Source organism: Geospiza fortis, unplaced genomic scaffold, assembly GCF_000277835.1.
Source record: "Geospiza fortis unplaced genomic scaffold, GeoFor_1.0 scaffold11, whole genome shotgun sequence".
Taxonomy (NCBI): Eukaryota; Metazoa; Chordata; class Aves; order Passeriformes; family Thraupidae; genus Geospiza; species Geospiza fortis.
In genome coordinates, this window is record NW_005054304.1 from 6,896,987 (window position 1) to 6,911,550 (window position 14,564).

General features: G+C 45.0%; 1 protein-coding gene across 1 annotated transcript in view; it reads left to right on the forward strand.

The window, feature by feature from the left end:
* The window catches only part of HERC3 (HECT and RLD domain containing E3 ubiquitin protein ligase 3), a 39,322-nt gene continuing 24,758 nt past the window's right edge, over positions 1–14,564 (forward strand). The window contains exons 1-2 of the mRNA XM_031066435.1: positions 1–271; positions 14,104–14,263. Coding sequence (XP_030922295.1) covers positions 46–271; positions 14,104–14,263 — 386 coding nt within the window. The 5' untranslated portion in view covers positions 1–45. The remainder of the gene's footprint in view (positions 272–14,103; positions 14,264–14,564) is intronic.

The window sequence follows — 14,564 nt, forward strand, 5'->3', positions numbered from 1 at the left end:
TTCTCTTGCCCAGGAAGGATACATGATTTGCTGAAAAGAGAGAAAATGCTATGCTGGGGCTACTCGTCTTATGGACAGCCTGGCATAGGTAGCAACCTCCAGGTCATCATTCCTGAACCACAGGTGTATGGCTTCATCCACGACAGAAATGTCAAGGAGGTGGCATGTGGAGGAAACCACTCTGTGTTCCTGTTGGAAGATGGGGAGGTGTATACCTGTGGCCTGAACACCAAAGGTCAGCTGGGGCATGACTGTGAAGGAAGCAAGCCAGGTAAGTCTGCTTTTTGTATGCTCTTCAAACTGTCTTGAGGCTGGTGGGCTGAGAACATTATGAGAGCTGCTTTGTGCTGATTGCTGTGGAGCTGCTCCAGCTCCACAGCAGAGCAGATAATCGTGTCACATAGTGCAGTGGTGATGCTGAATAGCACTGGCTGGCTCTGGAAAGCTAAAGCTGAGCAGGAGCAGCATGGGTGAGGAGACAGGTCTGCTCACTTTGCCTGGGAAATGCATCAAAACAGAGGCGAGCACAGATGGTCTCAGGGCAGATTTTGTTATCTGGCATTATGTTGTCTCTTTATAAAAAGGAGGAGAGGCCCATGAGTCATGAGTGTCTTCTGCTTTGTCTTTCCAATTGCACTGCATTGTTATGCCCACTCTTATTCAGCTGTTGCTGGGAATTTTCTCACACCAAAGAGTACAAGTGGACCTGTGTTGAGTAGAATTGTGGAGAACAAATTTGTGTTTGGCCAAGAGGGTTTGTAAATTTTGTTTCCCCCTTTCAGAATCCCTTGTCAACTTGTGTCTTCACTCCTTTATGCTTTCTTAGTCTGAAGGAAGGTCACTTTAGTGTTGTGTTCCCCAGACTCACATTGCATCTTCTTTATTGTCTTCTGATGGACAGAACTCATGAGTGCTGAACTGAGGCAGCTACTGCCTCTCCTTCCCAGGGTGAAGGAGTGCTTTAATTGTAAGTTGTTCTTGGAAGAAACCCTGAAGCCTTTCTTCTGGACTCTTTTGAATGTTGGCTTTCCAGTTTACCTTCAATTAACTTCTTGGTTTTCACGTGTGGTAAAGATACAGGTATTTCTGTTTCCATAATGTAAAAGTCCTGTGCTGTGGGTAATTAGAGCAAAAATTCCTCAAACTGCAGGCTGCTCTCTGTAGAGCTTAGGTCTTCTCTAGTGTCACCTATTATTGCATGATAGAGAGAGAAAGTGTATGCAAAATATCCTCAATTCCCCATGCAGCGTGTGCAAATCTGACCTGACTGACCCTATTGCTCCTTTCCTCTGTCAGTGTCTTTTGTCTCTCTCTCTCAGAATGAGTTGGCAGGTGTTGGATTCTGGATGACCAGGGTGCTGGGTTAGAGGAGTTCACCTTGAATCTGCCCTCTCTTGCTTTTCCTACAAGTAGTTTCTAGACAATTACTGAAAGAAATTGGGAATAGCAGGAGTGCTGAAGTCCTCTCTGTGCACTTCTGAGGAATTGTAAATTTAGGCCCTGGAATAAATTAGATGCTTGGTGAAAGGAAGCCAAGCCTAGTGAATATTCAACTCAAACTGCTGAGGATACTTCATCCTGCAAATCACCCAGCTAGCTCAAGACTAGTGCAGAGGCCCCAGAAATTCAGTGCTGTTTTGAGTGCTGCAAAGATACTCTGAGAAACATCTTTGGGCTATGCTGCTGTTTTACCCATAAAATTAAGCAAGCATAAGCTGCTGGTGAAAAGGGGGGATTCACAGCAAGTAGATCAGAGCTGGAAATGGACTTCATGAATCTTGAATGCTGAAGTGTAGATCTCTCTCAGCTAGGTAATCCTGCTTTCAGCTAGACCAGTAGAAGAGGGCCAGACTGAGCCTCTGAAATAGAAATAAAAGGTTCTTTGCGTTTGATCCCAAGTGCCCTTCTTCTACTCCTTAAATTAGGGTCTGTCACCAAGATGTGAAACCATGTCCCAGTTATCCCACAGGTTTATTTTTTTTTCTGAAAAAGGTTCTGCAGTGGTGCTCTCTGAGGAGCCTGTGGCCATCCTAGAGAAATGGTGTTTCTACATAGCATTACTGGCTGTGCCTCCAGTGGGATTTCTGCTGGCTGGGGCAGGTGGGAGGGATGTGCTGTAAAGCAGGGAACAGCTGCTCTTTTTAGCTTACAGCAAACAGTCACAGCAGCCTTTATGGTAACAGTAAACTGGGGGAGAGCCCCATCACACACTCCTCTGTGCTTTGTCTTGCAGCACTGGGAGCTGAATTTCTTAGTTTTCATTTGCAAATGGGAACAAGAAGAATCAAGCCTTCCTCTTTCACCCCCACTTCCTCTGCATGGGATAAAGACAACCTTATACCTTCTGTGCAGAAAGGCCTGTTGAAGATGCTCTTTTCTCTTTTCCATTGGTGTGGGCCTGTGAATGAAGCCATGCCCGATAGGTGATGAAGATGCATGTGTGGGACACAGGGTCCTGAGCTGTTGGAAGTGGTAGAGAAGACTGTCAGGAGGAGTCTGCAGTAAAGAATGGGAGAAATGCCAGGAGCTGGGAATCCTGGAGCTGCATCTTTCCAGCCTCTGCTGGACAGGGTAGTGTGGGCTGAGGTCTCTTGGTTTTCCTGCCCTGTGGCTTGGTCCTGTCAAGGCTGTGAGGGCAGCTGGAAGTGGGACCTCTGCCCAGCTCTGGAAATGAGCTCCATCTCCTGATGTAGGAGGCTGTGACTCAGTCCTGACTGTTCCTTTCAGGCAGCCCCTGGGGAGCCTCCTCTGGACTTCAGAAATGCTTTCCAGAGCTTTACAGAGTGCCTTGGTTGTGTTTGAGAGTAACAGGGAGATGTGAAAATGTGCAGGAGGTTTTGAGCTTTGTGAAGGCTGCATTGATTTCCTAGAGGTGGACTGATCCCCTTCCTGCTGCCTTGGTCTTCCCTGAGAGGAAACTCCCTTTTATCTCACTATTCAATTTTGCTTCTCATTCATGCTGCTCATGAAAATGTCAAACGGTGGTGCAGAATTGTTTCAGCAATTCCTCTTGGAGGAGCCCTTTAGAGGGCACCTTTTGAAATGCAAGAAAATGTGTTAATTAAAAGCTGTGTTTATGGTCACATCTGCTGACCTTGTGGATGTAATGTGGAGAGGGGGATAGCAGCTGGCAAAGTGATTCTTATGCCTCTCTACAGGGAGCAGAAATTACTGGGGGGGTGCATGCCACTGAAAGAGCATAAGTCAGTAGAGGTTTATTTTCTGGAATTGCCCTTTCCTCTGGATTTTACATTGAGGTGCTAAAATTAATATTTAGGATGCCTAAGAAGTTTAGCCTAACTAAAATAACATGCCTTTTGACTAAATGCTAGCTGCTTCTAAGTGTCTCAGACTCTCTCCTTTTGATAATTCCAGGGTGATACCAGGTGTGGCACTCCCGTGGCTCTACCACAAGCCATTTTCTCACATTGCCACGCTGCTTACCAATTCATTTTTGCTTCATGGTGATTAGTGAGGTACTTGATGTGTCCACCCCTCTTAGGGGTGGATAGCTGGCTTTGTTAATACTTACATGATCGTTTTTCCTCACCTCTTTTTTTTTTCCTTTTCCTCCCAGAATCATTCTGTAGTTTGTGTCTCTGCAATCACTTGGCAGGGATGCAGAGGGAGAGGAATGCTGTTCCAGCGTTCTCTCACCATGACCATGATTAATAAAGCTTCTGTCTGACCTGCCCTAATTCTCACTTGTGTTTTTATGCCCTTTAAGTCTCCAGAGTCTCTGACCATGTCTTAGGAGAAGCAACTTGGCAATTTGGTAGTGAAGTATTGAACCTGCTGTTTTGCAAAATTAGTCTGAGTTTGCATTGATCTCCTGAAATTTATCAGATGATAACATACGGTATATCTCTATTGGGAAGCAATAATTTTGTACTGCAGTAGTTTTAGAAAAAAAAATTATTCTTCATAAGTGTATCTAAATTTCGCCTTTTTCAGTCCTGTAATTTCACTTGGATTGATTTTCTTCAGGTCTGCCATGATGTCTTGGCTCCCTGTGATGATTCTTAGATAAGTGTTTTATCTGAGTGTGCATGCTGGAGAGCAAAAGACAGGCTGAGGTATCTAAGGTAAAGGCTCTTTTGGGGTCTGGGTGGAGTTATAGAGGAGTGTGAAACAACTAGCCGGTTGTTAGTAGTTTGTAAAGCTTTAAAAACCTGCTCGAGTCTGAGATATGAAACTTGTTTTCAGCTCTAGAGATCTGTTCTGTTCAAGTCATTTGGACTTCATTTGACTTCTGCTAGTGAGAAGTCACTTACTGGGCTTTGGTAACTAGTGTCTCAGGAGAGTTACAGAACAATGTCTCAAGCCAAATTTGCCTCAAACCTTTTGTCTGGTAAGATACAGCAGACAAACCTATGATTTTTTTACAAAATTCTTTGTCTGGATGCAAATTTGCAGGGGAGCACTGCCTTTCTGTGCATTGTGGAATCTATCTCCTCATAGCTGCTGATAGAGATCATAATGTTCATTCTCTTTCAAAAAGCAGGAAAAAAACTCCACCAAAACAAACAAGCAAACCAGCCTAGGTGATCCAGATCTTCTGGATTTCTCTGAAGTGAGTGGCCTTTCTTTTCAGAGTTTAGTCCACTCGTCCTGAGCCGCAGCACAGGATTACAGCAGCAGAGAGCTCAGTGCTCAGGTCAGGGCAGCATGCCTGGAACAGCTGAGAATTCAGATGTGCCACCTGCTTGGAAGGACAGTGTGTGTGTATCTTCCTGTTTTAGCCTCCTCCCGGTGGGTGAGGAGTCAGCCACGAGGTCCTGGCAGCTCTGCAGGAGAGGTGGCAGGGCTTGTGTTTGTCCTGAGCAGGTTGCAGACAAAGAGCTGTGTATCTTTATGTTTCAGCACTCATTGTAAATGTTGTTTGTAAAAAAAAATTAAGGTAATTAAACTGGTCACCCCTTGGAGAAGTCGGGTATGTTCATTTGTATCATTTGTACTCATCCCTCTTGCTCCTTTGATTGATCACAGGATCTGACCAAGCTATTTCAGGTTGCTGTGCCTTCACTAGTGGCTGCAGTGGATTTGCTTTATGGAGAGTCAATTTCAGCTGAATTGGTGCCATTTGGGCTTCAGAATGATTTTAAAATTAGATGTCAGCATTTAGAATTAACTTAATTTAGAAACAATTGGTATTTGGTTGAATGAGAAGTAAAGGAGGTGCTTTCCCTGAGGTACCTCAAATATGCCTGTGCTGTGTTGAATTGGCTGGCTCAGGGATTTGAATATGCCAGAATTTATAGTGGGGGTTGTTTTAAAATTTGTGTGGTCTTGATCATGTGAACTGACTTGTGCCAGTATTTTCTGAGAAGGTAGGACTAGGAGAACCTACACTGAGGAGAGAGAAGGCTCTTTAGTAGGGCCTAAACAGGTAAAAATTTGATTTCTTGGTGGTAGAGAAACCTACTCAGCACCTAAGATGGCTGTAAGGTGTTCTCATGCAATTCTGAAGTCTCATCTCTAAACACAGATGTATTATTAGAACCACCAGATTCGTCTTTCGATTTAATTTTGCTGAGAGGTAAAAACAAGGATGAGCTCAGGGAAGCAAGATATTAGTTTTTTTTTACAATCAGTATGATCTGTTGTTACAGAGGACATGAGAGACAGTTTTAATGCTCCTTTATCTCAAAAGGCAGAGCTGCAGTAAGAATGACCAGTATTTTGCCTTCTGACTGGGGGTTTGTCGGGCAATTTGGCAACCTGAAATTGTACTTACCTCTGTGGTATTTGTTGCTTGTCACTCCTGTACCATGCGCACTCTTGAGAGGCTTTCTGAAGGTGCAGCTGCAATAAAAGCCTGCCAATGAAATAAAGGCTGCCTGCCTGCCTGGCTTGGAAGGAGCAGGAAACCTTGGCATGGTGTGTGGCACTAATGACTGACCCCTTTCCTGCAGGCATGCTGAAGCTGCAAGATGTGTTCAGGATAAAATGGGTTGGGTAGCAGTGTGTGGTGAGTTAAAGGAGAGGGCAGGGAAGAAGCTGGAGGTGATAGATGCAAGTTTTCTGAATGCCCCAACCTTTTTGTAGTCAGAATAGTTGTTTGTGCTGGACAAAAGTGATGACTTCGTTAAGGTGAGCGTGGCTGAGAGTCACAGCTTCTAGGAGAGATTTGATTAGTTTGGTGGCTGTTGATTTTGATAACTCATTTAGTTATCTTCAGATAACCCAATATTCTTCCTTAAGCTGTATTGGAAATAGGACTTTTTATCAAAGATCTGTGTGAAACTTCTTATCAGAAATCAAGTATTTTTGGTAGCTGAAAGAGCTGGTAAGACATGCTCACTCTCTTCAACACCTGACCTGCCTTTTAAACAGCTGCCTGCCTATAAAAACTCACCAAAAAGGAATCTACAGATGCTCATGTCCTTTCTCAGAATTCCCAGTTGATAAAATTAATACTTTTTTTTTTATGTTTAATAGGACTGCATTCTTTTCCTCCCCTTTCCCAGTCACCATGCTTGTTTGCAATAATATATTTTCAAGCGATATTTGTGAAGCTGATGGGAATGCCCTTGAAAGCAAGGGCAGAGGTGCTCTACTGAGTGTGTACTGTGCAGGTGTGGCTTTTCAGAAATATGGCTTTGTCTTGCTCCCATGCAGACCCCTGCAGGATTGAAATAAATGGGAACAGAGTGAGGAGCAAACCAAGTGCTTTTGAAAATCACATTTCTTAATCATAGCCTGGGCCTGCCACAAGTGAGACTCTCAAATGTCACAGCTTTGCAGTGTGTAGTACCAGCCCATCAAATCTGGCATCTAGGTACCCATTTCCCTAATTCCCCCCTACAGTTCTGGTATCCATCCTCAGTATGTCATGCCGAGGTTTAGTGCATCCTGCCCACCTTGGACTCTCTGCCTTGGAGCTGTGGGGTTTGTTGGGGTGCACATCTTGGACCTTGGGGGTTTCTCAGTAGTCGTGGACCAGCCACAGCTTCTGTGCTGCCTGCCAGTCGCCAGCAAGCCTGGCTGAATGACCACCTTGCAGCTCTCTGCCATAACCTGGCAGAGGAGGAAAATGGGCTCTCTCTGGGTTTTCTGAACATAAGTTTTCCCTGTGTTTCTGTAGCGACTCATGGTGGGTTATTTCTTTGGAAGAACTATCCTTACTACTTTACCTCCAGGGTCTGAAGGTGGATTCTTCCCTCTGCCAGCTGATGCTTGCCAGACTGGAGCCCTCTGTGCCTGGGCAGCCCCTTCCAGGAGCTGTCTGTGCCCATGCCACTCTGCATCTATAGCTCCTCAGAGAGGCTGTGTCCTCTAGATAAACGCAGCAAAGTGGGGAGGGTTTCCTATCTGTGCCTGAGGAAGAGCTTTTCTTTCTCAGGGTAGGTGTCGGCTCACAGCTCTGAGGGGGAGTAGCTGGCAGAGCATATGTGATGTGACACCCTGGGATGTCACTGTGACCTCTCACCTCTTGCTTTTGTGTTAATAACTGAGCCAGCCTCTCTCAGATTTTAAGGCTGTAAGTAGCCATGCTAAATAAATGAGTGAGCAGTACCACATGTATCATGCAGGTAAACCGTAAAGAATCACTAGTGTCTCTGGATGAAAAGGGACTGCAGAATCTTTTGTTGCTTGGAACTTCTCAGCCTTGACCTATGGACCATATTGCCCCTGCTGTGATCAGCCATGTTCTGGGGGAGTGTCACCTGCTTTGGTTTGTCCTCTGTCCTTTGCTGTCTTCCTCCCACACTTACTTTTTGTTCAGTGAGTCTGCTCTCTGTTTACATTTCCTCTCTTGCAGCCAAATTATCAGTCTTATCAGCTTCAGTGCTGCTGTTGTCTGTCTCTGATCAGGCTTTTCTTCCTACTGCTCTGCTTCCTGCTGCCAGCATAGCACCATTCACCAAGTTCAGGAAAGGAGGACTTCAAGATGTGCAAACTGGACTTGTAAAACCCAGCCTTCTTGGTGGATATAGTAAATGTAAGGTGTTGAAAGTCAGAGGATGTTACATTTTCATGTAAGCATTGCTTGCCCAATACTTCAGAGTTTTTGCCCCATGCTAAGACAGATTTGAGCATGAGGTGTGCAGCTGTGTTTAGGTGAGAGAAGGAGACAGGTAGTGAGGATAGCTGTCATATGGTGGGGATGTGGGCTCCCCATGGGCTTTGCTCTTGTAGTCTGGTGCTGTGCAGGTGCAGAGCGCAGCGTTTCTCACACCCTTGTGTGCAATAGTGTCTCGTCATCTGAGCACAAGATGCAACAAGCATGTAATGCCTTCTCAGAGACGCTCTGCAAAGAGCAGGGAGGGGAAATTGCAGGGCTGGTGTCAGGCAGGGTGGTTCCAGCTGTCTACGTGTTGTGTGTCTCATCTGCCTGGCCATGCCATGTAGAGTCACCAAGGTGTGTTCTTGAAACTGTCCAAGAGCTCTGACCTCCTCCCTGTGCACCTCCCTCTGATTTTACTGCTGACAAACCACAGCCTGCAGAGGTGGTGTAGCCACAGGAGCAGTTTTAGCTGGCTGGGTTAGATTATGTTTTCAAAAAGCACATGACAGCTTTGCAAGGTCTGTGTTTAGTTTAAGTGGTTTATAGACTCTGATTTCTTCGTCGTGCTCCAGGGCTCCAGATATTTCCTGTGACAGCTGGAGTGTGGGATGCCTAGGTGATCAGAGTTGAAAGTGAGCAGAGGGAAATCGGAGGGTCCTTCTTGGGAGCTTTAAGGGAGAGGGGAAGGGGCAAAAAGGCCTTGGCAAACATCATGGTTTCCCCCTCCCCAGTTACCACTTTCCAAGTAGCAGAATCACACTTCCACTGGGGATGATATTTTCTGGAAAAGCTGATGAGTGTACTTGTGCTGCTGCTGGTTAAATAGCTGGTATTTTACTGCTAACACAGATAAAAAGTGTGAATAGCTAGGACATGGAAGTTATGCTGGCAAAAAAAGGAGAAACTTTTGTAAGGGGAGGGAGATACCTTCTCTCTTAGTGTGCTTTCCGTTGTAAGCGTTTTGATTGTTGCACATTGGTTTTGTCTTTTTCCAGTTTCTTTAAAGCACTTAGACCTGTTTTAATGTTCAGCTGCTTCTATAGGACTGAAATCATGAAGCTCATCACAGCCTAGAAGTAGAGCCATGCTATCCATATGCAGAAATGTCTTTGGGATGTGCCATTGGAGACTGGGGAGTCAGCTGAAATTTACTAATTAGTGTATAAAGATCTTGTCAGGCATTTGGTAGATCCACTGTTGCTTCCTTGCTTTTTGTACAGTGGCTTAGTGAAATGGTGGTGACTGATCAGTTTGGACCATGATGTTTTTCTGATTTTCTTGTGGTGCTTGTTGAAGACAGTAGCAGATTTTTATGGAGTTTTTGGCTTTTGAATTATGCTTCCCTAAGTGCTAGTGCTGTTAGCGTCACCTTGTTAGAGGGTTTAATGTGTTGGTGAAATTAATCTGCAAAAGGAGAGAACTCTGCTCCTTTCCTACAAGAATTAAGGCTTTTCAGTTCTCAGAGAATAGAATTGTTATACAGGTGACATTTAGGTCACTCTTGGTATCTGATTGAATATTCAGCTGCCTTGTGCATTGAAACATTTATCTCACACTTCCGATTTTTAGATCTGGGTTGCACAATGCTCGTGCATCCTCAGTGTGGATGTGGACTATATTAACAAGCATGGCAGTGCAAAGAAATTGGCTCATCTGTCCTCAGACTTGCAAGCTGCTAGCATTTAACCCAGAGGAATTTCTTACCTTAGCTTACCTGTTTCTCTGTTCCCTGTGTTTCTACTACCATCTCTTATCTGGGCAAGCTAGTAAGACATATTTTTGAGAATCTGTGAGCACTTTCCTTGCAGACACCAACAACAAAGAGCAAATGCTCTGAGCTGCTTATTGTCAAGCTGGAGAGACAATGAAGAGTTTTGACCAGATGTCCAAGCAGACTGGAATCACTTGAAATGCTTCCAAGACACAGCTTCTTCTGACCAGAAATGCAGATTTTGCCACTGAAGGTGTAACCTCAGGGCTGATGGTTTCTGTGTAGTTTCCAGGCCGTAGAAGCCATCTGGTGCTGTTCCTGTACATCCTAGTACACATATGGCTGAAGGATTTTGCCCCATCCTCTAGCAAAAGCCTGCCTTGTGAGCAGCTGGAAGCTATACATAGACAGGGTGTACCAACTCTCTGATAAAATTACTAGGAGTACAAAAGCTAATTAATCATTCATTGCTTGTGCATTCTAATTAGAGCAGTCTAAGTGAGTGCTTTGTGCTTCTAGCAGTTGCAGGCACTGAAGATATCCTGTATAGCTTTCCAGAGGTGTAGGGGCAAAGCATGGGCCCTGTTTTATACATAGAGAAGCTATGGACTGATGGTGGTCTTGTCAGGGGTTTTCATTCTTGTCACAGCCTTACTGCCATTCCCAAACCTTCAAGCTAAATGCACTGATTGTCAAAGTTGAGTTGTAGAAACATAGTCCACTTATCCCCAGCTTTTGCTGCAGTGTCCTTGCAAAGCAAGAAAACACAAGAGGAGTCCTGTCACCATTCACAGATGGGCTGTCCTGAAGATTTTTGCCTCATTCTTTACTCCAGTGTATTTTATAAAAAGATCTAACAGGGTTAAAACCAGAAAAAGTCAAGCCTTGGTATACCTGTTTCTGTTGAGATCCACAAGTTAAAGCGACAGAAGAGAGAAATCAAAGCTGCAACTCCAGCAGATATGAAGAACTGATAAATTACTTCTAAGCATTGGTGCTGTTTTGAGACAGCCGACAGCTTCAGGAAGAAAAGATTATTTCAGTGTCTACTTCTTGGAACTTAGGAGTTTTTGTTTGTTTTTTGAAGGTTTTACGAGGTGTTGAAACACTGTATTGCATAACTGCTTCAGCCCTTCCCTGTTGCTTTCAGGTTTTTGTTCTGCTTAGCTTTGTAGATAATTTTGCCTGTTAAGCCCCGCTTGACTGGTTTTATTCATCAATTACACAAGACACAATACTAAGAATAAACTTCACCTTTTGTACTCTTCATCTCAATGCAGTGATACATCTTCTCTAAGGAATGAATAATGGTGTTGTGGTGCTTTGGAAGTTACATGTATACCAACCACTAAAACATCTAATATTTTGATGTGAGGTCAGCAAAGAAGTAGTTGTCAGATAGATGTTTTTGATATCCCAAGTAAGCTGAGAGATGGTACATTCAGTGACTTGGCAACTGACAGTGACCTGGGACCCTTGTTGGTCTGCCTGGGCAGCCTGTGATCCCGGGAGAAGAATGGCTTTTTTCCATCTCTGGAAAGAAACATGTCTGAGTGTATAAAACTTCAAACTATTTGGCATTTACATTTCTTCATGACTTTTCAGGCGAACTGCTATTGACAAGGTCTCAGGATTGTATTCTGATAAGATGGGCCATACATGCACCTTTCTGAAGGCAAAGAGCTTCACCTCCAAGGCAGGCATGGGCTTTTTTCTGTCTGTGGTTATGCAGCGAGTCCAGGTGAGACTGTTCTCTGTTCCAGTGGTGAGCAGTGCAGTCTCCGAAGGCGTTCAGTGACACAGGGCAGCCTTTCAAAACAGGCTGGTATTTATTTGTCTTTTGGGATGGCACATAGAGCAAGGTCACATTTGTGTTGCCAAAATTATCTTCAGATGGAGCCAGAGGGGACTGAAACAACCTCGGATTTCCAGACCTATTGGGTGTCCCCGCCGTGTCCCAATGTGTGAAGTCCTCGCCGCAGCCACATACCTCAAGGTACTCTTTCTCTATTTGCTGTACTGCTGTGGTCAGAATTCTGCCTCCTCCAGCTCCTGATGCCAGTCTTTGGTCACTGGAGTCTTCTGTCACCTCCCCAAGGTGCTTCTGTGATTCAGGGTCAGCTCCTGCAGGAAATAAGACTTACTGTGGCAAACACTGCTTTCCCAGGAAGTGTTCCACATGGCTTCAGGCAGCAAAGCAGTGTCTGCTGTGGGTGCCCAAGCATCCCATATTGTCCATGTTTGCTATTTTGTCAGACTTGTGATGTCCTATGGAGTGTTTGGCAGTGTGCAGGGAGCAGCTTTGGAAGTGGGGCTGGCTGGTGACTTTGGGACCACTTTTGGGAGCTCAGGTGCTCTGGCTAACAGCCAAGTCTCAGTGCACCCTTTCAGCAAGGGTGAAGTGATGGGTTCATAAATCAAAGGGTTTTCCTTGGAGAAGTGGATGCCTTTGTCTGCTCTCCTTTTGATGGTGTGATCCTCTCCAGCAGCAGCTTTAATTCTGGACCTTGTGGTTGCAGAAACACACCTGTGTAACCTCAGATGGTGTGTTGGGCACTGTGCAGCAGGTAATGTTTGTCTGAGAGGAAGAGACCAGAGTCACACGTGCTGCTGGGACACCTTGTCTGCTGGCTGTCATTGACCTTGATCAGCCCTTACAGCTGCTGGTTGTTTAGAGCTCTCAGATAAAAATAGGCTCCCTCATTTATATATATATATATATGTAAATGAACATGAACCAGACTGCCAAAGCAGTGCTATAGCTGGGTGCTTGTGGGCCCAAGTGGGAAGCTGTGTGTCTAAACTGAGTTACCACCCTCAAACCTGGCTGTGTCTCTGCACTGGCAGTGGGACTGGGTGAAATTAGTGCTGCTGGAAAGAGCTGCAGGGTTTTACTGGGTGGCAGGCCTCAAGCCCTCCTAAGATGTTTGTGTGCTTGTTACTTGTAAACTGCACCTCTGTGGCCATGAAGTATTTTGAGTGAAATGAAGCAATGTTCAGGTGGCATTTTCCTCAGCTAGGATACATATTTAAATAGCTGTCACCTTTTTCTTCAAAAACATCCATTAGGGATTTTTCTCCTCATTTTCTCATTCCCAGACACAGAAGGCAAACCCTCCTAGGGGTACCTTTTTCTACAGTCATTTAAGACACGTAGATTAATTGGTAAGCAGGTTTTGGTGCTAAGTGTGTTAATGATTTCTGGATTCCTGTGATGTGGGGTATCATTTTTATGGAATGACATGTAATGACCCTTTCCTCTCATGCCCCAGGCAAGTGGGATTTCAGTAATACTGATCACTGCCTTGTAGCTCACAGGGTGAAGTCTTTCTTCATCAACCTAGAACACTTGTATTTGTTCAGGGGAAAAAAAAGCAAAGCAACTTTGCTTCTTTCTGGCGTGCAGGGAACCCTGCCATCAGTTGTGTGGTTTTATTGAAAAACAAGATGTTTTTTCATGCCCCTTTGTAAAAGTTGTGTAAATGAGTAAGATTTGGTTATAGATGTTTTTAGAGTAGTTCTTAAACCTGCTTCAGTTGCCTAATGTGATGTAATGATGAAAAGTCAATTGTGGGTTGTCTTCCAGAGGACTTGAGTGATGATTTATTTAAAAATTTTTATTCCTTCGTCTCATTTTACTTCCTTTATATGGTACTTTTTTTAAAATGAGTGTTTGACAGTGATAGTAATAGGCAGATAAGTTCAGACTTGTTCCAAGGTCAGCATGGAGGGCGTTGTAACACATACCCATCAAGCAATAAATCAAGGTGAGGTGGATGGGTTGTGGATGACATCCAGCTTTATGGATGACTCATCTTCATAGGACATGGGAGCTGTGGAAGGTCAAATATGTTTTTTATGCTATCTTCTCAGTGTTGGGTGATCCCTGAATCAAAACTGAGTGGTATCAAATATGGGATATCTGTTCCTGAATAACCTGATAGATTTTCCTGTGTCTCTGAGGCTGGCTGCCGTTGTGCTTGAGGCATGTATACCTGCCTGCCTTCCGTGACCTTCAAACCAGGCTTTCAGAAGAGCTCAGCAGTGACACATTTTCAGTAAACCTGGTGCTTTTTCTCCTGTTTTAAAACTAAACTGGGTATTGGGGCACCCACCTGAATGGCTTTGCACGGGGATTTGCGCAGCCCTGATGTCCGTGTGTCGCTGTGGGATGAGTGCTGTGAGCAGAGACGTTGTCCCTGCTCAGCAGTGACACATTTTCAGTAAACCTGGTGCTTTTTCTCCTGTAGGACACATTTTAAAACTAAACTGGGGATCAGGGCACCTGAATGGCTTTGCGCGGGGATTTGCGCAGCCCGGTGTCCGTGTGTGGCTGTGGGATGGGTGCTGTGAGCATCACGTTGTCCCTGTGTTCCCGCAGAGCCGATCGGGGCGCTGGCCGGGCAGCACATCGTGCACGTGGCCTGTGGGGAGTCGCACAGCGTGGCCCTCAGTGACCAGGGCCAGCTCTTCTCCTGGGGCGCGGGCAGCGACGGGCAGCTGGGGCTCACCACCATAGAGGATGCAGTGACAGTGCCAAGGTAAGCCTGCAGCTGGGTCAGCTTTCCTCAGGGAAGCTCCTTGGAGGGTTGCTCACCAAGGGTTGTGTCGGAATCCAGGAAATTCCTCTGGAGGACTCGAGACCCTGGCAGGGGGCTCGGAGACCTTGGCACGGAGTCAAAAACACCTGTGCCTTTGATTTTAACCCATGGAAACAATTACCAGCTTTGTATGAAGATGTACGAGCCACAGAAGTTTAAGTAGAATGTTAGTTAATTTGTCACAGTTTAAGTAGAATGATAGTTAATTTCTACATGAAAAAGTAGAATTTTGGAGTTTTAG